The sequence below is a fragment of the Nylanderia fulva genome, unplaced genomic scaffold (genome assembly GCF_048542155.1).
Source record: "Nylanderia fulva isolate GAGA-0341 unplaced genomic scaffold, ASM4854215v1 Scaffold2, whole genome shotgun sequence".
NCBI classification, from domain to species: domain Eukaryota; kingdom Metazoa; phylum Arthropoda; class Insecta; order Hymenoptera; family Formicidae; genus Nylanderia; species Nylanderia fulva.
Window position 1 is genome coordinate 987,414 of NW_028190263.1, and position 22,049 is coordinate 1,009,462.

Here is a 22,049-nt window from a genome sequence, read left to right on the forward strand (position 1 = left end):
ATTACGTAAATTACAGAGAGCAAGTTGCGAATTGTAAAAATTGTATCTCGAACTCGAGTCCCCGCTTGGACTTGATGACGTTTCATCGACCAATCGGAGGGAAGAAAAGCGAAGATTCCTTCGTTTTGATTGGTCGTACGTTGTTACTGCGTCATTCCATCACGCTCGATTTCCGAACGCGACTTTTGACAGGAGAAGAATGCGAGTTGCCATCGAACGTTTCTGAATATTTATTCGAGCTTGCTGCTTTCATGACCGTTTCCAATTGAGTCTTGCGTTTTTCGACGTTGTCGTCCGATATAGCATTGTGCATTGTCGTAGAATTGTAATCATAATTCCTAATATGGCCAGCGAGAAAAAATCGACGAAAGCGTCGTCGAAGAAAGAGAAATCCGCTGAGGAGATACTGTCAGAGTTTCAAACGCTTCGAAATGAGCAGAGAATGTTGGCGAATAAATTATCTGAAATGGAAATGGAATTGAACGAGCACAAGTACGAGTCGACCTAACCTGTACACTTACGATTTTCCCTTTGGCAATCAAAAATTTAAACAAAAAAAAAAAAATTTTTTTTCTTCGTAAATTTTTAGTTTCGCAAAATTTAATCGAACCATCTTAAAATGGTTGATAGAACGTAATCTTTTTCTACAGATATATTGTTACCTATCTGACTAATATAATTAATGTTTCAGAATTGTTATTGATACATTAAAAAATGTCGATCCTAAAAGGAAATGCTATAGAATGATCGGTGGAGTTTTATGCGAACGTACAGTAGAAGATGTCATGCCTGCTCTGGTGACAAATAAAGAACAGGTAAAACTTGTCATTATTCGCATTACATTAATAAGTTTTTCTGATTTTTTTTTTTTTGTAGAACAGGATATGGTTTTTATATGTATATAATAATGAATTTAAATGTGTTTTTAGTTGATGAAGGTGATAGATGCTTTAAATGAGCAGGTAACGAAGAAAGGAATTGAGATAAATGAATACAAGGAAAAGCACAATATCAGAATCAGAGGACAAGATGATTTGCAGCAACAAGAAGAGGATAATAACAATAAGGAAGCCAAGAGAAAGGCAATTGTTGTGAATCCAATTGAAGTTTAAGTGTAATAATCATTTTGCGATATTTAGATATTAAGACACTTCACAATATATACATATACATATTATATATATATATATATATATATATGTATATATATGTATATATATATATATATATACAAAATCAAAGCAGCAGCAACTCATAATCAGTTGTACACATTTTAAATTATCTTTGCGTTTATTTATTACATCATTTTGATAAACGGCTTCTATGATACTTTATAAACTCATTCTACTAGGTATTTGTTCTGTTAATGTATTTGTAAAAAAAAAACTGCAATATTGTAACATCCTGCAAATACAAAAATTAGATATGTACAGTTCTATGTTGAAGTCTTAATTATTTTCATCTTTGGAACTATAAAAATAAAATAATTTAAGGTTTATTATATCTTTCTTTTCTTTATAAAGTCAATATCAATATATTTATTTTTATCTAAGCAAAAATTGCATACATAGGTATAAGCTTACAGAGGTATAAATAATGATCGAAAGCGAAATAGCTTAAAAAAAAGAAAAATAATTAAATTTAAATGACGTAAATTTTTTAACGTTTATTACAAAATCATATAATTTAAAAATGAATTGAATAGCTTTAAAATTGCACTTGGAAGCCTTGGTTTCGCCATTATTATTCATTCCTATAAAATTGTCCAATGAAAGACGATAAAGCTTCTCATAGGGAATTACGATAGCACGTGCTATCATGTCCGCAAAAGGGACTTTGGGTGCAATCGTTATGCACAAAGGCACAAATGTGAATTTATTTTCTGCCAGAGATACTCGGAAGTCTTTTGCTAAAAACAATTACAACGTTTCGCGAATCTCTTGTACGATGCGGCCCATCTCAGACTGATCTGAATTGAATTGACGCCAGTAAACCGCGGATCGCGGTTTACTTTATTCGTCCCCATTGGCGTATGCTCTGAAAATTCCGCTGGACATTGTACGATCAAAAATTTACGATGGCGGTGATGTTGAAGGTTAGTGGACAGTGAATAAACAAATTACTACTTGCAAAACATGGTAAATCCCATTTATCTAATCAAAATAAAATTTTAATCACGAAAATTCATGTTATTTTCTCACCCATAGGATTATGCAACGATAATCAATTACGTCGCAAAATGCGGCGTCGATATTAAAATTTATTTGACACATTAGAGCTCGAAAAATATACATTTTTATTCTTTATTATATCGTGTACATGTTGTGTTATCATAAATGATTAATCGAATATTGAATATTAAGTCGAATTACTTTTATATGATTATATTTTAATTTTTTTTTCTTTACAAAATATCTCAATGATATACTTTTCATTTGTTGTTCTCGTGTTTTTTTCAATGTATTTAATTAAGAAATGATGTGTTTCATATTTTTAGGACAAAGTACAAGCTACATTTGAAGATAAATGGCCGCATATGCGGCCAATTATATTGAAATTGCTAAAACAAGAACCAGTAACACAAGCAGAATGGCAAGACTTATTTTATTCCGTTCAAGTATGCTTATGGGATGACAAAGGTCCTCCCAAATTACGTGATCACCTGAAAGAAAATATAATGGATTTTATACAGCAAGCTCAACAGGCAAGGGAAAGCAGAAAATAATTTATGCTAAAATTTTTTTATATTAAAGATTATTTTATGTTCAAACTATACTTTTAGCACATTTGCTCTATTTGTCTTATTAATGTAAAATATTATATAATTTTACAGAGAGTTTTGGCGCATCAAGAAGAACAAGCATTATTGAAAGCATATATAGCTGAGTGGAGAAAATTTTTTACACAATGTAATTATTTACCAACACCATTTAGACAATTAGAAGCTTATCTTGCAGGAAAAACTAGCTCCAGTACACAAAAAAGGAATCAACCTGATGATATAGTTAGGAAGGTAAAGTACTTTATATTTGATATGTGATATAATTATATATTTATGTAATCTTGTTCTTTTATTATTATAGCTAATGTTGGATAGTTGGAACCAAAGTATATTCAATGACATAAAACAGAGACTACAAGATGCAGCCATGAGATTAGTCCGTGCTGAAAGAAATGGCGAGGCATTTGATTCTCAACTTGTTATCGGTGTCAGAGAATCTTATGGTAATTAATATAAAGTATATAATGTTTCATAAATTATATATAGTAATACAAATTTGTTCTTAAATAATATATAACATTTTAATGTTTCAGTAAACTTGTGTTCAAATCCAACGGATAAGCTTCAAATATATAGAGAAAATTTCGAGGCAGCATATATACAAGCCACGGAAGCATTTTATTGGGTAAAAGCGCCAGAACATTTATCTGATCATGGTGTAGAGAATTATATGCGTTACGCTGACTCGAAATTGAGAGAGGAGGAATTGCGAGCTCAAAAATACTTGGAGCCAAATACCGCGAGTATGCAACGATTAACGGACTGTTGTGTAAAAGTGTTAGTCGCAACCTTTAAACCATCCATACTTACAGAGTGTCCACGAATGATACAACATAATCAAACTGACAGTGAGTATGACATTGGTTGCAATATGCAATTTTGATTTGTAATTAAGTTTATATAATACATGTCAGTTTTCAAATTAATGAATCATTAATGATATTAATGATTGCAGAGCTTCGCCTTATGCTGAAATTAATGGACAGAGTGCCCGACGGCGTTAATCCTATGTTGAGAAATTTAGAAGAACATATCGCGAGCGCAGGTCTTACAGATATGATGGCAGCCGTAGACGTCATTACTCAAGATTCTGAAAAATATGTGGAAAGACTGTTAGATCTTTTCCATAGATTTTCCACGCTCGTTAAAGAGGCGTTCGATGATGATCCACGCTTTCTTACAGCACGAGATAAAGCTTATAAGCTCGTTGCCAATGACGCCACGGTATTTAAATTAGAATTGCCTACTCGACAGGGTTCTGGAATCAGTGGCGCATCTGTTTTAAATAATAGACCTATTACTAACAATAACGGATTAGCTGAATCGAAGTGTCCGGAACTACTCGCGAATTTCTGTGATATGCTTCTTAGAAAAACTCCTCTCAGTAAAAAACTAACTACCGATGAAATTGAAAGTAAATTGAAGGATGTGGTATGTATACAATAAGAGATACACAATTGTATTCGCATAATTTGGTAAATCAAATCTTTCCGATGAAATTTATGTTATATTGCATTCTGTTTTTAGCTATTAGTGTTAAAATATGTTCAAAACAAGGATGTGTTTATGCGTTATCATAAGGTGCATTTAACTAGACGATTAATATTAGATACGACCACGGATTCAGAAAAAGAAGAGAATATGGTAGATATGCTTCGCGAAGTCGGTATGCCCGCAGACTTTGTTAATAAATTAGCTCGTATGTTCCAAGATATTAAAGTATCTCAAGATCTGAATCAACAATTTAAGGAACAATGTCGAGCTGCTATTGCAGATAGCATAAATATTAAGGTAGCTATGTTTTGATGTATATATGTATTTGTTCTCATATTTTTTGTATATAAATAAAATATATATTAAAAAGATAGAACAGATGTATGAACCATATATTTATGCAGATAGTTTCAAAATATTTATATCGATTTTTCTACTTATAGATACTCAATGCAGGCGCATGGGCCAGAGGTAGTGAACGTGTTACCGTGAGTTTGCCACTTCAATTAGAAGATTATATTCCAGAGGTCGAAGAATTTTACAAAAAGAAGCATAGTGGAAGGAAATTGCAATGGCATCACCACATGTCGAACGGCACGGTACTTTGCATATCTATATTAAATAAAACTTTAATTTTATCCCAACAATATTTCAAGACGTTTTTATTATGCATATCTCATGATATGTAAATGTTTCAGATAACGTTTGCAAATAAAGTTGGCCGTTTCGATATAGATGTAACGACTTTTCAAATGGCAGTGTTGTTCGCCTGGAATCAACGACCCAACGAAAAGATTTCGTACGAAAATCTCCGATTGGCTACTGAGCTTCCAGATCCCGAACTTAGACGGACTCTATGGTCTTTGTGTGCCTTCCCAAAGTTAAAACGGCAACTTCTTTTGGTGGAGCCGCATGCCGCTACTCCGAAAGATTTTGCAAACGATACAAGATTTTGGGTTAATCAAGAATTCGCTATTATGTTCGTATCTATTTTTTTATGTTATCAAAAAGTATTATATAATGTGTGTGTGCTATATTATATATTAATTATATTTTAATTTAGTCCGTTTTTATAAAATATATTACATTTCATTGATTATATTTTATGGTAGAATTCAGTATTTGTTTATGGTAATAATGTAGATTTATTTTTAAAGTGATAAATTTATTATGTGTGTAATATAATTATTTATGATGTTAGAAAAAATGGCAAGATGCAAAAGCGGGGGAAAATAAACTTGATAGGACGTCTTCAATTATCAACAGAACGTAGCAGGGAAGAGGATAATCAATCTATTGTACAACTCAGAATATTACGAGTACAGGTACATCATATATCTTTTTCAAATAATAAATAGCATGATACAGTATATAAAAAAATATCGATTGATATTTATTCAATTTAGATAGAGATTATAATATGAATAATTTATATTTTTTTATATGTATGACTTTGCAGGAAGCTATCATCAAGATTTTAAAAATGCGCAAGAAGATTACTAACGCGCAATTGCAGACCGAACTAGTAGATATATTGAAAAATATGTTTTTACCGAGTAAAAAAATGATAAAGGAACAGATTGAATGGCTCATTGAACATAAGTACATTCGTAGGCACGATGATGACATCAATACATTTGTGTATATGGCATAACACGGGATTATATATACAAACAAGATTGTGCGCCAGCTATGGTTAATATTATATTTTTATAAAAAAATTTAGTTTGTATGTGCGAAGATATACGTTCGAATATATCATGCGCATGTTTGAATATATTATGTATTTAATTTGTTTTCTTGTAACACAATACGAAAAGGAGAAAAGAGCGATATTTGACTAAATCTTAAAGTAAGACGTCGATAAAACAAGTCATATTGCCTGCATTTGCCGATTATTATATATATTAATAACATGAAATGTGTAACAAAACTGAAGAAAATGTCGCAATAATAATGAGAAAGATGTACAATCTTATCATGATAAAACTAGCATTTATTTTTTTTGGAGCATTGATCTGTATTCATCTAATTCAGAAAGATTTAATGGAAATTAAAAAGAAAAATTATCGGTAACATGCGCTATCATTATTTTTAATATCTATGTTATTAAAAAATTTTTTTTAAATATCTTTATATCTTTTTTTTTTAATTTCTCCTCATATTGCTAATTAAACTTGTTTTTAAAAAAGAATTTTTATTAAAGTACTAATATAAAAATAATTTGGCATTAAAATGATCGATTAGATCCTTACACAAATCTAGAAAACAGTGGATATATATGTACATTGCATAAAATTCAATCATAAATGATACAAATTCGCATATACTTGAATAAATATGCATACTATATAATATTTTACATATATTATATTAAAAGCCCGACGAATAATTATCCAATGGCCTATAATTACGATGATTTGAATCGTCGAAATAATCGTCAGAATAGTTATACTTAAGCAAATAATAACGACGGTTATAATATGTATATAAAGCTTTTATATATAACTTCAATATGAGTGAAAAACGAATGTAATAATATAAAATTTCAATTAAACGACGGAATATTTCATAACTATACAATACGTTCTTATCAAATCTCATTGAATTTCTATTATTTACCTATATTAAAATGCAAGAAGTAATACTTATACATATATTGTTTTTTTTTGGTCATTCTGCCTTATTGGATTCACTTATAAATAGCACTCAAATTATATATTTACAGACCGTTCTTTATATTTAAAATTAAATTATATTTATAATTTTATCTCATCGGTCTTGTAAGATCTTACAATTTTATTTGACCAATGAACATATATAATATCTCAAGACCTTAAATCTAAATAATCCTAAATAAATGAGTCAATTGACATGGAAAGCATAAACAATAAGCAGCAAAATATTCGACCAATCAGAGCAAATAAAGTAAAAAAATCTTTTTTCTAGTTATTTAATTAATTTTAATTATGAAAAAAAGGATCGCGAATGATCCCAATCTAACAGGGTCCTTTTTATCGATCACGTGATTGCAAAATCACGCTACCACTTGCGTACTCTTCTTCTTTGGTACTACATGTCCATCAAACTTTGAATGGGACTATTCTTCGGAAGCCCAAGCAGCCATATATCAGAAAAGATGAAGAACTTTGGAACTTTCTCTTCCTTTTTCGCCTTGGACGTCAAAAAACGGTATATAGGCATGTGCTTTTATATATGAATAAAAAAAAAAGAAAACCTATTTGGAATTTTCGCATTTATAAACTATAGTTTATATAAACATATATTTTCTCTCTCTCTCTCTCTCTCTCTCTCTCTCTCTCTCTCTCTCTCTCTCTCTCTCTCTTTCGCGTGTTTTATTATTACGGACATTAAAGTTGATGAAGTATAAGTTGATAAAGTCCTAATTTAAATCTTAAATATTTGATCTTAGTCAGTCAATGACCGATTGAATATAGAAGCCATATATTAAATATAGAAGAAAAAGAAAAAATATATATATATATATATATATATATATGTGTGTGTGTGTATATATATATATATATATATATATATGTATGCATGTATGTGTGTATGTGTATGTATATAAATTATATATATATCTTGTACTCATTCTTACAATTAGCAGTGCAGTTTTTTTCTGTATTTTCTATAAACATTTTTTTTTATAATATAAAATAACAAGAAATTTTTAAATACAAATATAATTATACTAAATTATTTTATTTAAGAGAGAGAGAGAGAGAGAGAGAGAGAGAGAGAGAGAGAGAGAGAACATTTTTTGATTATTTTAAAAACAAGTTTAATAAATAACTTCTTATCATTAAATAAACGTTTTTTCTATTAATAGAAGATTAATTAATAGACTAAACTTCTGTACATATGCTTTGTTTTGTTTTGCATGTTGAATTTTTTTCACTTTTTCGTGGTTTAGAAATTTTCTGTTGGTTGCTATTTTTCTTTGTTTTATATGATGTTAGTAAGATTTAACTTTGTGTTATTTTTTTTTAGGTGACTATAATTGAGTGTTTGGTTTATTCGCTCCCCCCTTCATTTATGGTGTAATAATCAAATGGTTTTATTGATTTTTTATCCTGTTTTTATTTGGTAAATTTATTGTTTTATATATTCTGATTTTTTCATCATATACTTTTTATTGATTTTACTTTAGTATTGTTGTTTTATATATACATATATAATTACTATATTATTCATGTTTTTATAAGTAAAAAAAAAACAGATTCAGTGAGATTTGATAAAATCATATTGTATACAATTATGAAAAATTCATTGAGATTTGAGATTTTATAGCATTCTTTTACTCTTATTGAAGTTGTATAAAAGCTTTATACATATAATTGTTGTTTGCTTATAATTATATTCTGATCATTATTTTGATGATGTGAACTATCATAACTACATCCCAGATGTAGAAATCATAAATATATTTCTGTCATCGCTAAAACCAAATTTGGTTTTGCAAAGTTAGTACTTTTGTATTTATTCAAGTATATGCAAATTTTATGATTCATGATTTAAATTTATGCAATAAATTCTACGTGACAACAATCACATACATTAGATTATATAAATACATATATCAGACTTTTAACGTAAAATAATTTGTATTTATATTTTCTTTTTTGATACAAATCATTTGTACATTATTTCCTCCGGTATATAATAATTATTCACATATTATTTATTTGGATGGTCAATTATTCGGTAAAGAAAGATTGAAATTAAATGACACAGGAAAATGGTTTTACACCATTTTTCATCATTTTCACCGGGAGGATACAAACAATACTACACACTATATAAAAATAAGTATGTTACTATAAAGTATTTATAAATATTCAACAATTATTTTTAGGTCACAGATCTTGCAATAACAGGAATTATATGTTTCACACACGTATATATACATATACACAATCACCACTGCCGCTGTGTAAATTAGTATAATGCTGATATGATTACATACGGTATCAATGTATCTATCCTATTTTTTTTCGTTTTACTAACTTAATTCTTAAAGAGTAAATTGATAACAATAGGTGATTTCGTAAACTTCATTGACAGGAGATCATAGATATAGATCATAGATTTAGGATAGTATGTAATGTTCAAGCTAATGTGAGCTAGCTTTTTCTACAGAAAACACATAGAAGAACCACACGATATTTTTAGAACAATACATTCGTATACACACACATATCACATACATATTAATGTCATATACTTCCATAGATTTTTTTCGCATGCACGCAAGATTCAATTAAAAATTCACAATACAAAATAATAATCTAAAAGGTATTTTCAAAAAATAGAGAGAGAAAGAGAGAGGAAAAATATAAGAATAAATAAATAACAAAATAGAGCTGTTGAACAATTCTAATTTTTTGATTCTGTCGATCAATTCTAACATTAGTATCTTTTATAGATTTACAACAATATTGTTTTACATTATGTACTGTTTAAGAATAGAAATAACACCGACAATGAGAGGTAGAATTGCAAAATCTTTGAATATATCTTTAACAATTTCCTTCTTTGATTCATTGATTTTTAATTTTATCACATCGGACGTAATTTTTCACGATATGTACGATATAATATCAATTATTAATATGATTAAGGAAATAATAATATAGAAATATAGGCCAGTCTTGGAATTTCTTTAACTCATCATATATATTGTAAGAAACAAGAAATGTAAGCAATTCACAAATTTTGTAAATTTACAAACACAATTAAACTCTTTCTTGATAAGTATATAACAATTGTAATCAGTGCAAAATTTTGTAGGAACATTAAACACTACAATAATATAAAAAATGCAAGAAAAAGTAATTTTTAATTGATTAAAAATATAAATTTTTGGATATTTATAAATCATTGCTACCCAAGGGAAGCTTAGTAAATACTATATATATATTTATATACCAGATCTCATCGTTGTCTGCAAACTGTAAATTTTTTTACAATGCATCACTTATCATTTGGATACTAATCACACAATCAAATGTGTGAATTATAACTTTGATATAATAATATTTTTTAATTTAAAATTGCTCACTAGATGCGCTCTTTTTTCAGTTCGAGTCTAGTTACTCTGTGGATTATAAGACTCTATCAATGTATTATAAATAAAAAAAAGGAGAAAATTAGTGTTCCGGACATCGCGTATGTTGAATGCGAGGCGCATTCTTCGCCGAACTTGCACTCTCGCAAACATGCACGACTATGCCTGGCTGTCCCGATCCTCCTGGATGTATCTCGTGAGTTCCGCCTGCAATATTAATAATTTTATGTATAGTGGGAAAAAATTTTTAGATTTAGATAATCATATACATCACTTCTATATGGAGTGGATTTTCCATTATATTTTATCACAAAATTCACTACAAATTTTATCATCTTTGATAATAAGCATAAATTATTATGCTGCATGTTAAAATTATTATGAACGATGCTGGATTGAAAATATTATGTTGCATTAAAAATTTATATAAAATATTTTATATATTTATCACTTTTTTGCATTTATTTATTCTATTTAAAATACTTAAAGAATCATAAGTTTTTAATATAGTTTTTAACATTATTGAAATTTTACTATATATTTTAGTCAAATTAATGAAACATTTATATCTTATTATGATAGATATTCATATTTTTTTGTTATGGCAAAGATTAATCAAACTATTGTAAAATTTTTCCAATATGATATTTTCCCACAATTACCATAAATTTCAAGTTAAATTCTAAGAGAAAAATTCTCTCTGTGTAGTTTTATGTAAAATCGATATAAGTTCGAGATAATAAGGGATAATAAATACCTGTGGATAAATTGGCTATAGCAGCTAATAGATCGTGATTAACGAGCGGCTCTCCTTCCTCGCGTGGTTCCCAACCAACCGGTGGAGAAGCAGGAGGAGATATGAGAAATTGTTTAGTAAGAGCTGGTGGTTGAAGATGCTGATCCTCCATATCTAGAAATTTACATGTTTGATTAAATATTACTTTTCCTTGTATCTTTTGCATCATTGTAATGTTTAAAGTTCTTATGAAAGAAAATTCTGCACTGATTACAAACCTATAGGCGTTACTGGTTGTGCAAAATAACAATTAATATCAGTTTCTCCAAAATGTGTTTGATGCAAATGCAATCTTGCATTTGCTGCAGCATTGGGAGAATTGTAATTTACCCTCATTCTTCTGAAGGATCTAAAATATTGAAACGTAGCATCTTCTCCAAATTGTTTGAAAAGATTTTCTATGGCTGGCTGTGTGTAAGAATAGAATAATATCAGAATGTAACACATGCTTGTTATTAATTAATATCTCATACACAAAACTTTTATTACCTTTAGATCATCATTTTTAAAAACTCGAGGATCGACATTAGTAACAATTACAGAAGTTGGTAAATCTTCATCATGAACCAACTCATCAATTGATCTAATATCTGTATCGTGACTTTCTCTTTCGAATTCGAGTTCTAATTGTTCGTAATTTGGATGTAAATTTGGTAAGCCATCCACTTCATTAATTATTATATTTTCAGAGTCTTCAGGCTCCTCCTCCTCTATCATACTTGTATTACTGCATTTTTCTTCCATTTTTTTCCTACTGAATTCAAAAGTAGATAAGAATTGTGAATAAAAATTTAAAAAGTCTAATAAAATTTAAAGGTTTTGAAATATAATATATTTAATATACATTCATTGAAACATATAAAAAATTATAGGCAATATTTTTTCACACTTATATAAATGTAATGATGAAAATGATGAAAACCATATTGTTTATGTGTCTAAATCCAAACTAAACATTAATTGAAATATATTTAGCAAAAGAGAAGAGTATATGCTCTTTGAAACATGTTTTGAGATATACCTTCGTATTGACAAATAAAAGAGCAGTGTATTTAGATTCGCTTTATTGACCATGCAAGTGTCATCAAGTTCATTGTCATTAGAGCACAAAGTGAAGAAAATTGAACTGTGTATTTACGTCTTATGTTTATTGCAGGTGGCATTAGTATAAGAGTAACAGTCTGAGGCTTTCTTACCTTCGAATCGATCTCTAAATCGAAGAGGAGACCAAAACACCGCGACGAATATTTTCGAAACGCTGCTTCGTCACAGGTATATCTCGTTACGCACGTAACATCTACTCCATCTTAATGAATTTAATAGCGTAGCTCGCCGATGTCAACATTCTCGGAGATACGTTCACTTCTATCTCGCTTTCGACGACGTTCGCTATTTCATCGTTGTTATTATAACGTAACCGCACGTCATCGTTGGCTTTATAACAATAGGAACAACCTCGCGCGTCCTGTCCGTATCGCGATCCGATCGAATGCCATCATCGGGAAACAGATTAGGCTAGGTGCAGCGCGAATATAGGAGTGGTGGAACTGTCGAAAACTATTTGGGCACAAGAGTATATCCGATATATCATATATATGTATCAGAACAGAAAAAAATGATCAAGTTGCGATTTTGGAGCAACTTGAATAAATTCTTTAATTACACAATTAAAAGTTTTGATAATTATTCAAAAATCGAGACATATGATATATTTTAAAATTAATGTTATATACGTATAGATATTTTATGATATACTTGTATGTGTTTAGATACTCTAAATATACTCGAATATTTTATTTAATAACAATATTTTCACACATTTTTTATATTTATATTTTTAATATATAAGTTATATAAATATATACGAATAAATTAGTTTTCTCTTTTTTATACATATGGATAATATATATATATATATATATATATATATATATATATATATATATATATATATATGGAAAAATATCTTTAAATACGATTTTTAATATCTTTTAATGCATAATTTTATGTGCCTTTTATTATTTATGTGATAGAATATAATATATTAGAATACATATAGATCTTAATAATATATTGCATACAAAAATGTTTTACATAAATTATATAACAATTAACAAAATTTTTTATTGTGTATATATAATTTTTAAGAGTTGATATAAAATACAGTATAACTTGTAAATTTTTAATTTTGATAGACAATGCTGGTCATTATTTATATAACTGCTGGATATATCATAAATAATATAATTAACACAGATTTTTATAATTTAGCAATAACTAATACTTTTACATTAGTTTAACATGTTTTTGAAATACATTTTTGTATATATATCTCTCTTTATCATCTGAATTGAACATTTCTGTTATATTTTTAAACCTACAGCTTATAAAAAAATATATAGAAAAAGATTGCACATCTCTATTATAATTTATATTGATAATATGCATTATATGCATGTTAATTTCAAAAATTCTTTCTCATTATTGTACTTATTAAAAATATAATTTTACTAAAACATTGACTAGTTCACATAGCGATTAAAATAATGTTTGTGACAATTTTTCATTTTTAGCAAGAAGTCACTTGTACATACAATAATATACTTGATTATATTGCAACGATGAAAGCAAATCATATATAGATTGAATCATATATTATTTTATACTGATATGAATATAAAAATTGCTTGATTTGAAAATTTTAGACATATGCAAAATGAAGTAGATATATTATTAATACAATTTTTGGTAGTAGTTTATCTACTTATTGCATCACAAGATATACACTCAATTAAGTATATATTTGCATAATAAATAAATATCTTGTACTTCTAGTTTTATGTAATAATTAAATAATTAATGCTTTGTTTCATAATATTCATAATTTGTACTTGTGTGTGACACATATATAAGTCATCTAACTTATATATTGTGTCCACACGTCTATTGCAATTAATATCACTGTGACTAAAAAAAGCATTTGCAAATCAAATTATTACAAGATTCTTATTGTAAAATGCAACCGCTTTCATTCTTTGGCTCCTTACTACTTTGATGAATTGCTTCCTCTTTAACAGGTGGCAGAGTCTGTTCTTTTTCTGTTTTTGCTGCTCCTATACCAGCTAATACTTTGTATGTTCCCAAGTTCCAAATGGAGTTTGGTGATGGCATTTGGAAATCGATTGGGCTGACTAAGCCATAAGTAGCTTTTGTGTCCAAAGGTGGAACTTCTCCCGGTACTGTCTGATGATATCTGGTATTATTTAAATTTTTGAGTTAATAAATTTTATTTAAATATATTTAGGAGATATAACATTATAATAATAATATACATTATGAATAAAGACATTACATTAAACCGTTCTCTCGGTTACATTTATCGAGAGTGAGTTTTACTATGGGTGCTAGGCGCTTAAATACAGCATGTTGGTCTGGTTTAACTCGAGGCGCAGGTCCATGTGTTTTCCCATATTCTTGACATAATGCTTTCGCTTTCTGTAAACATGAATCGCTTTCTTGCATCGCTCGTATCGCTTCACCGCATTTATCCATTGCTAATAAATTTTCACCACAATAGTTATAAGCCTAGAAACAAATTTATGAAAGAAAATATTACTTTTTGATTAATAATAATAAATAACAAATCTTTTTGTTTATATTTAGAATGATTAAATAATCAAATTTTATGAATTTTCAAGCTTACATAAGACTGATAAAATGCTGCTTTTAACTCCAAGTATTTTATCCATTGGGCAGATATTTCTGATTTGAATGGACGAAGAGTGTTAGCAGCATCCAAAAACAATTTGCTAGTCTCATTGGCTAAAGCTGTTATCAAGCTAGAATTGTGCTTGAGTTCTACCGCTCTAGCCACTGTCACTATAAAAAGAATGAAAAAGATGATTAAGTATAATTAAGTAAGTTTATTAAAGTTAACACAACTATACAAATAATTTCCCTAATAACCTTCTTGTGCTTCTGCTGTACATTGATTAACATATGCATTTAATACACGGGGATCCAAGTCACTTGCCAATGGAGGTGGATTAGCCAATTGTGGCAAAAACTCAGTCTGTACAAAAGTAAATATTCCAGCAGCTCGTCTTAACATGCTGTGTACTTCTTTAGCTTCATTCATTGTAATGCTAAAATGTAATAGATTACTTTTTTTATTTTTGCACAATTTAATGCTATATATGTGTTATATAATATTAATTACTTAAAGATCACTTTTAATTAATTTATACTCACTCGTCTTTTGCTGCAATCATAGCTGCATGTTTCATAAACCAAAGGCCTATATTGACACTCATGTTAGCTGCTTCATAAACAGAATCAGCACTAGAGCTTTAATAAAAAAAATTATAATTTTTAATTAAAGATAATCTCAGAATCATTTAGAAATCATATTACTTCATTAAATATTTTTTATAATCATAATTACAATGTGCTTCCACCAAGTAATGTTTGAGTCCACTTAAATACCAAAACATTTCTGAGTTTGCTGGGATTGGGTCTGCCAACATGTTGTGCTTCTTCCTCGGATGGTTTAACTTCCCATAAAAAACCATACAACAAACTCAGATAACTAAGAAATGCAGGTTCTATTGTATCACTGGTATTATTTGCATTTTTAATCAAATCTAAAAGTCTGGCTCTTGACAGCTTTAAATCACTGAAAACATGAATTTCAATTTAAAAAAATATATTTTTTTAAAGAAAATTTCTTTTTGATAAAAAAAATTTGAATAATTATAATATTAAAAAAATATAAAGTTCTAATATTTCATTTACTATAATATAGGCATCAGAATAATATGTATGTTCTAATAATTATATATGTATATTCTTCGGAAATAATAGTTATCAGAGAGCACAGCAGTCGCTCGCAATCTGCGTAATACACGAGAGATTTATTTCTAAAATCTCCAACCTGCAGAGCTTCTTGGTAGCATCTGTAGAATTCGAGACTTTCAACTCGAATTTTTGATTCGTTGTCGCTTTTAGCACATTGCGATGAAACCAGTGAGCCATCGTGTCGCACGAATTTTACGTATCTAATCGTATCGGTTGTGATTTCGATCCGGTTTTGGATCTGTCACTTTTGACAGATAAGATAGACGCTGTGCGTCAATGGAAAGTATACGTACTATATATATGTACACACATGTAATACGCAACTTTCTCTGGATACGATTTCTCCGAGATATATGCAGTTATTTCGCTCGAAAAAGATGGTACAACAACATGGCCTAGCCAATCAGGTTCATCAACCATATCACTTTCATTCACAAACTACACTTTCCTCTCTCTCCTCCTTTACCTAGAATGGCATCTATATTCCTCCAGTTGTTGCCAGTCCTTCATGTATCTATACAATTCATAATCGGATCGTACCATTTGTCATTGTAGTGTAAACACGTGCTATTATTCGGAGTAGATGCATAACGTATAATTATTTTTCCAGAAATTAACGAGAGATCAAGACTATACGACGTGATCCTAAGTGATTGAATAAAAATACGAGACTAGAAAGGAAAATATAATTTATAAGAGATATATTAAGAGATTCACACAAACAAGTTGGTTAACATTCGTTGCATTTATATTATTGTTCCTTCACGCATTCCCGACTCACTGAATACTGATCTCTCACTCGGATATCTTCGAAAGCTATATATACAAAGCGTAGGCTGTGATATACAAATCGAGAATTTCCAAAACATATTCTATTAAGAACGTTTAAAATATTTGCTGCACTGCTGAATAAAACGAGAACGATTATGTGATACAAAAAATTTGTTTATTATGACAAAATATTTTAATGCTGTCGCAAATATACTTCGACGAACACGATAAGAAAGATGATAAATGACTACTTATTAATTATATATCTGTGATTCTTCATTCATTCCACATAAAGATATATATTTAAAATAAATATATAAAATACAAAAGAGCAAGAAATTAAAATGAAGACATCCTGGTTTCCTCGTCTAATTGCTCATCATCCATATATTATTTTGATGGTGATTTTTGCATTTTCGTCAATATGTCTAATTATTCCTCTTACAACTAAAAAGCTTCCAGATTTTTCAGATCCTCAAATGGTATGTACAAATATAAACCTGTTTAAGTCTGAAAAAGATATATTAATTAATATATTTAAAATGTAAAACATTTATATCAGGGCTTTGAGGCAAGAGGTTCAGTTTTAGCACAAAGGCTCACAGCTTGGCATAATTTAATAGAGGAAGCTACAAAAACAAGAGGAGAACTTACTGGTAATCCTTTGGAATATCATCAATACCTACGTCAACTAAATCAACAGGTGTGTATGGTAAAAGTATTCCACACACATATCCTCTATTTTAAATTATATATTTATCCACTAAAATTAGTACTATTTATAAATATATTTAATCAATTTATAAATATGAAAAATATTATAGGAATGAAAATTAATTAACAATATATTACATTATACACTTTACTTGATTTTGCAGTCTAGTATGCATCAACAAAACCATAGTTTGTCTACTTCGGGTATTCTGAAAATAAAGTCAAAAGATAAAAATAAACAAAAAGAACAAAAACATCAAAAGCTATTAAATATCACAAGCTTGAAAGAAACAAGCGATGAGAATAAAGATAAATGGGGCGAATTAAGAGAATTGAAGGATGAGGATGATATGGATATTATGGATGACAAGAATCGCAATCATTTTGATAATGATTTTTTTTGCAATTTACCAACATCTTCATACGCTCGTGTTGTAATTGCTGTGGATTCTGAAGAGAAAAATTTGTGGTCTATGGAAGGCATATTAGCTCAATGTCATATTGATGATGTCCTTCGTGCAAATGCTCATTTTTCATCTCTTTGTCAGACAGAAGAGCATAATAGTCATAAATGTTGCAGAAGTTGGTCACCAGCCAACTATGTAGCTCTCTTGTCGAACCGCTCTTCTTGTCTTGGAGTAACAGAAAATGATCTGAGTAGAGTGAAAACGCTTTTGCAACAATGTGCTTCTTATTATCATAATCATAAATTATTGCCTAACTGTGCAGAAGATTTCGATTGCCAAAAAGATGTGCCAACTGAATGTTACATGAGAAATGCAGCCTATCATTTGCTACACTATCTTTTGGATGTTAATTTTATTCCGGTAGAGTATAAGTCTTGCTTCATATAACTAATACAAATAATTATATATTTATCTATAATTATAATATTCTAATATTTTATATTGAATTGTTGCAGAAGATAGAACCGAAAAATAAACAAAATTTGACATTGCAGTCTGCCATGTTATTTCTTCCGATTGCGGCAAGCTCTGCAGCTATAGATTTTTATAAAGCGATAGAGAACGATGATTTAATGTACGGAAACTTTCGTGTTCAAGGCATGCAACTTGGCCTAAAAAGTACATTATTTGACAGACTATTAATATCTGATGCAAGTTTAGTACTTGCTGGTTTTCTCTTTGTTACTCTTTGCATTTTGGCTTACACTGGCTCTATAGTGTTGACCATAACTACAATTTTCGCAGTGATTTTTAGTCTTGGTATTTCATACGCAGTGTACACTTTGGTCTTACGTATTGAGTTCTTTCCGTTTATGAATATTATGGCTATTGTTGTTGCTGTAGGTCAGTATTAAAATATTATATACATAATATATACGTTATATTTTTTCATAAATTTTATATTTTATTTTATATATCATATTTTAATATTAAAAATATATATATTATATATATCATATTGTAATATTAATATATATATATATATATATATATATATATATATTAATATTGAAAATATTAAATATATCATTTTTATAATTAACAATACATATTTATCTATAAATGTTATAAATTCATTGATAAGATAAAATTATTACAGGCATTGGAGCAGATGATGCATTCATATATTGCAAAGTATGGGAATCTGAAAAGCAGCAGAAGCTTTCAAATGGTGGATTAGTACATTTAGTACAAACAACAATGAAACATGCTGTTCCATCTATGTTTGTAACATCTCTTACTACTGCAGTAGCTTTCTTTGCATCAATTATTAGCAATGTTACTTCTATAAATTGTTTCAGGTACTAATTTTACTTGTACATACATAGCATTTTTTTCCCTATATATTTAATACATTCTTAAGCTTTGTGTATATTGCATTCTAATAATTTATGTATTATAGTTTATTTGCAGGCATAACAGTTATTGTTAACTTCTTCTTGATGATCACATGGTTACCAGCATGTGTGGTTGTGTCAGAGCATTGTAAATTCGCTACTTTATCGCCTCTCAATTTTATTACCAGAAAGATTATTCGTCCCCTACAATCCTTAGGAGACAAAGTAACAAAAGGATTTACGGCCTTTCTTACTGGAATAGTAATTAGTTTACGATGGTTGTTGTTGCTGAGTTTGGGAACTATCGCAATAATATGCTGTATTATCGTTTTCCATCATCCGGGTCTACAAGTGCCGGATTATATTGATTTTCAGTTGTTCCATAATACACATCCATTTGAGCGATATGATTTAAAATATTCGCAAAAATTTTGGTTTGAACGATATGAAATGGTATCTATATACTTATATATTGTTTATATGAAATGTGTCTATACATATAATATATATTTTATTATATATATTTTATTGTTACAGATTGGTAGTGGTGGTGACGTTGATGATGACGTTGGTGGTGACGGTGGTGGTGAAGTTTTACCATTGAGATTTGTATGGGGTATAAAACCGACCGACAATGGCGATTATCTTAATCCTCGCGAAAAAGGAACACTAGACTATGATACATCATTCGATATATCGAATCCAAAGTCACAAAAATGGCTCGACCGATTTTGCAAAGATTTACGAAGTCAACCGTTCTATCGTAGTACTTCGGGACCTATGTTACTAAATTGTTTCATCGAACCGTTATATGAGTGGATGAAAAGACGTTGTAAAAGTCCCATTAAACCATATGTCGACGAAAACTTGCCATGCTGCGAAAGTAACATGTTTCCATATAAACCCAGTATCCTGCAACAGTGCGCGGCTGAATTGAGTATGAAGATATATAACACGCCTCATAAGTGGATTCAGAACAATCCAGTTTTTGCAGGTCCAAAATTTTTCAATGACCCATTTTTTTCTTCGAACGATACACTTTCAGTTAAAGTAACGCCTAAGATTAAAGCGCTTATTGTTGAATATGATAGTACTTACGCGTATACTCTCTCGTTTGCGAAGATGGATAAATTTTTTCATCAGGCAAGTAATACTATTTATCAATGACAATTATCTATGTGTAGATTATAATACAGATATAAAAGAGCATGAATTCTTGAAGCAAATTAATGTTGAAATTTGATTTTAGGTTGAAAGTTGGATGCAAGATCAATTACGAAGTGCGCCCAGAGGCATGAGAGGTGGATGGTTCATTAGTAGACTTGAATTTTACGAATTGCAGCGCACTTTGTATGAAGGCACCATATGGACAATGGGAGTATCGTTAGCTTTGGCTCTAATAGTATTAGTGATGGTCACTTTAAACCCCCTTGTCAGTCTATACGCCATTGTAACTGTTGGTGCTACTATAATAGTAACTGTCGCTATACTTATTCTTTTTGGTTGGAAACTTGATGTCTTGGAAAGTGTTGCAATATCCACTGCTATAGGTAAAGAATGATAAAAATAACTTGATAAAGTCATTTATGATATAAAGTATTTCTGAAGATTTATTGAATACATATAAATGCATTATATTATAGGACTTGCTGTAGACTTTAGTTTGCATTACGCTGTAAGTTATAGAACATGTATTTTTGAGAAAAAAATAGATAGGGTAAGAGCAGCGCTGGAGAAAATGGGTGGTCCAACTCTTATGGCAGCAATCACAAGCGGAGCTGCTGGTGCTTTAATGTTACCTTCTCATGTATTGGCATATATACAAATTGGTATTTTTTTGCTGCTCGTGATGAGCATAAGTTGGATATATGCCACGTTGTTCTTATGCTCGATGTTAGCGATAATAGGACCATCTTCTCGTTTTGCTCAGTTTGAATATTCCAGGTGATAAGTTTGTATATATATTACTTAATTCATTGTATATATTACTTAATTTATTGTATATATATTACTTATCTATATATTTCATAAATATATTTCTGGATTTTAGTAATGAGATGTGGTATATGGTACAGCATATATAAATTATAATTAATGGTTTTTTAAATTACAGATTAAAAATGTTATTCCTCTGTTTTCCTAAATATGAGGATGATAGCGTAGTTGAAGCCGACAAGGATAACACTCGAGCGAGAAAAGCTTATAAAGGACGTGGTATGCTGTCGGAATCAACTCTAAGTACATCCAGCTCTGTATGCCAATTTCATTGCAGTGAACTGGAAACTCTTGCGGCAAGACCTCCGTCTCCATCACCACCGTCTCCACTATCGACGTTACTTCGTTGAAATAATAATTGTTATTTAAATTTTAAATTGTGCCATATTCTCTAGGATTATAAATTTTCATCTTAACGAATCTCGTGTACTTTTTCAGATTGTGTGTAAAACAACTATATGTATATGTTATCTTGTATGTAGGTGTGATATGATTAATGTGACTGTTGACTGTGTTCAAATAACTTTAAGATCATTATTCAAATATTAGTCTATCATTCATCTACATATATGTGCAATGCACATAGATGCATGTATGTCAACACACATACGTATATACATATATACAATTTTATAATATACAGCTTCCTACATATTGATAATATAAATATACGTACATAGATATTATTTATGACTATGAAATTAAATATTAACTTAAACTAATAAGTATATTATTATCTCTTTTA

The 22,049-nt window shown here is 29.4% G+C and overlaps 5 protein-coding genes across 7 annotated transcripts; 3 read left to right on the top strand and 2 right to left on the bottom strand.

Moving 5' to 3' along the window:
* The first annotated feature begins 233 nt into the window (after window positions 1-233).
* Pfdn2 (prefoldin 2) lies at window positions 234-1,438 on the top strand. Its single transcript, XM_029321292.2, has 3 exons — window positions 234-492; window positions 692-815; window positions 930-1,438. Exons 1-3 carry the CDS (start codon window positions 344-346, stop codon window positions 1,110-1,112), a joined length of 456 nt encoding a protein of 151 aa, XP_029177125.1. The 5' UTR covers window positions 234-343; the 3' UTR covers window positions 1,113-1,438.
* Window positions 1,439-1,807: 369 nt separating this feature from the next.
* Cul5 (cullin 5) lies at window positions 1,808-6,633 on the top strand. Of its 2 annotated transcripts, none has more exons than XM_029321443.2 (11): window positions 1,808-2,095; window positions 2,498-2,704; window positions 2,834-3,013; window positions 3,084-3,225; window positions 3,316-3,630; window positions 3,738-4,213; window positions 4,310-4,573; window positions 4,720-4,875; window positions 4,975-5,255; window positions 5,478-5,601; window positions 5,736-6,633. In XM_029321443.2, exons 1-11 carry the CDS (start codon window positions 2,078-2,080, stop codon window positions 5,928-5,930), a joined length of 2,358 nt encoding a protein of 785 aa, XP_029177276.2. In that variant the 5' UTR covers window positions 1,808-2,077; the 3' UTR covers window positions 5,931-6,633. The 2 variants fall into 2 exon arrangements, with proteins under 2 accessions (XP_029177276.2, XP_029177277.2); XM_029321444.2 differs by having other exon boundaries at window positions 2,074-2,138.
* Window positions 6,634-9,106: 2,473 nt separating this feature from the next.
* On the bottom strand, window positions 9,107-12,688 carry sra (RRM_RCAN_like domain containing protein Sra). Of its 2 annotated transcripts, none has more exons than XM_029321255.2 (5): window positions 12,360-12,688; window positions 11,653-11,914; window positions 11,382-11,571; window positions 11,125-11,277; window positions 9,107-10,574 (listed from the first exon to the last, which is right to left on the bottom strand). In XM_029321255.2, exons 2-5 carry the CDS (start codon window positions 11,905-11,907, stop codon window positions 10,450-10,452), a joined length of 723 nt encoding a protein of 240 aa, XP_029177088.1. In that variant the 5' UTR covers window positions 11,908-11,914; window positions 12,360-12,688; the 3' UTR covers window positions 9,107-10,449. The 2 variants fall into 2 exon arrangements, with proteins under 2 accessions (XP_029177088.1, XP_029177087.1); XM_029321254.2 differs by having other exon boundaries at window positions 11,653-11,917.
* Window positions 12,689-13,553: 865 nt separating this feature from the next.
* LOC114945165 (BRO1 domain-containing protein BROX) lies at window positions 13,554-16,586 on the bottom strand. The gene is made up of 7 exons (XM_029321253.2): window positions 16,097-16,586; window positions 15,608-15,838; window positions 15,415-15,510; window positions 15,130-15,308; window positions 14,867-15,042; window positions 14,516-14,748; window positions 13,554-14,416 (listed from the first exon to the last, which is right to left on the bottom strand). Exons 1-7 carry the CDS (start codon window positions 16,195-16,197, stop codon window positions 14,170-14,172), a joined length of 1,263 nt encoding a protein of 420 aa, XP_029177086.1. The 5' UTR covers window positions 16,198-16,586; the 3' UTR covers window positions 13,554-14,169.
* On the top strand, window positions 16,486-21,724 carry LOC114945168 (protein dispatched). Its single transcript, XM_085482005.1, has 10 exons — window positions 16,486-17,273; window positions 17,354-17,494; window positions 17,670-18,332; window positions 18,428-18,815; window positions 19,072-19,273; window positions 19,375-19,762; window positions 19,847-20,452; window positions 20,559-20,859; window positions 20,953-21,253; window positions 21,423-21,724. Exons 1-10 carry the CDS (start codon window positions 17,136-17,138, stop codon window positions 21,652-21,654), a joined length of 3,360 nt encoding a protein of 1,119 aa, XP_085338131.1. The 5' UTR covers window positions 16,486-17,135; the 3' UTR covers window positions 21,655-21,724.
* Window positions 21,725-22,049: the final 325 nt, after the last annotated feature.

Coding starts and splice junctions, on each gene's coding strand:
- LOC114945165 (XM_029321253.2), bottom strand. CDS start 16,197: ATGGCTCACTGGTTTCATCGCAATGTGCTAAAAGCGACAACGAATCAA. Junction 15,309..15,414: donor ATGATTGCAGCAAAAGACGA/GTGAGTATAAAT, acceptor ATTACATTTTAG/CATTACAATGAATGAAGCTA. Junction 14,749..14,866: donor CAGCATTTTATCAGTCTTAT/GTAAGCTTGAAA, acceptor ATTTGTTTCTAG/GCTTATAACTATTGTGGTGA.
- sra (XM_029321255.2), bottom strand. CDS start 11,907: ATGGAAGAAAAATGCAGTAATACAAGTATGATAGAGGAGGAGGAGCCT. Junction 11,572..11,652: donor TTAAAAATGATGATCTAAAG/GTAATAAAAGTT, acceptor TCTTACACACAG/CCAGCCATAGAAAATCTTTT. Junction 10,575..11,124: donor TATAGCCAATTTATCCACAG/GTATTTATTATC, acceptor TTAATATTGCAG/GCGGAACTCACGAGATACAT.
- LOC114945168 (XM_085482005.1), top strand. CDS start 17,136: ATGAAGACATCCTGGTTTCCTCGTCTAATTGCTCATCATCCATATATT. Junction 17,274..17,353: donor ATTTTTCAGATCCTCAAATG/GTATGTACAAAT, acceptor CATTTATATCAG/GGCTTTGAGGCAAGAGGTTC. Junction 19,763..19,846: donor GGTTTGAACGATATGAAATG/GTATCTATATAC, acceptor TTATTGTTACAG/ATTGGTAGTGGTGGTGACGT.
- Cul5 (XM_029321443.2), top strand. Junction 5,256..5,477: donor AATCAAGAATTCGCTATTAT/GTTCGTATCTAT, acceptor TTATGATGTTAG/AAAAAATGGCAAGATGCAAA. Junction 5,602..5,735: donor TCAGAATATTACGAGTACAG/GTACATCATATA, acceptor ATGACTTTGCAG/GAAGCTATCATCAAGATTTT.
- Pfdn2 (XM_029321292.2), top strand. CDS start 344: ATGGCCAGCGAGAAAAAATCGACGAAAGCGTCGTCGAAGAAAGAGAAA. Junction 493..691: donor ATGGAATTGAACGAGCACAA/GTACGAGTCGAC, acceptor TTAATGTTTCAG/AATTGTTATTGATACATTAA. Junction 816..929: donor TGGTGACAAATAAAGAACAG/GTAAAACTTGTC, acceptor ATGTGTTTTTAG/TTGATGAAGGTGATAGATGC.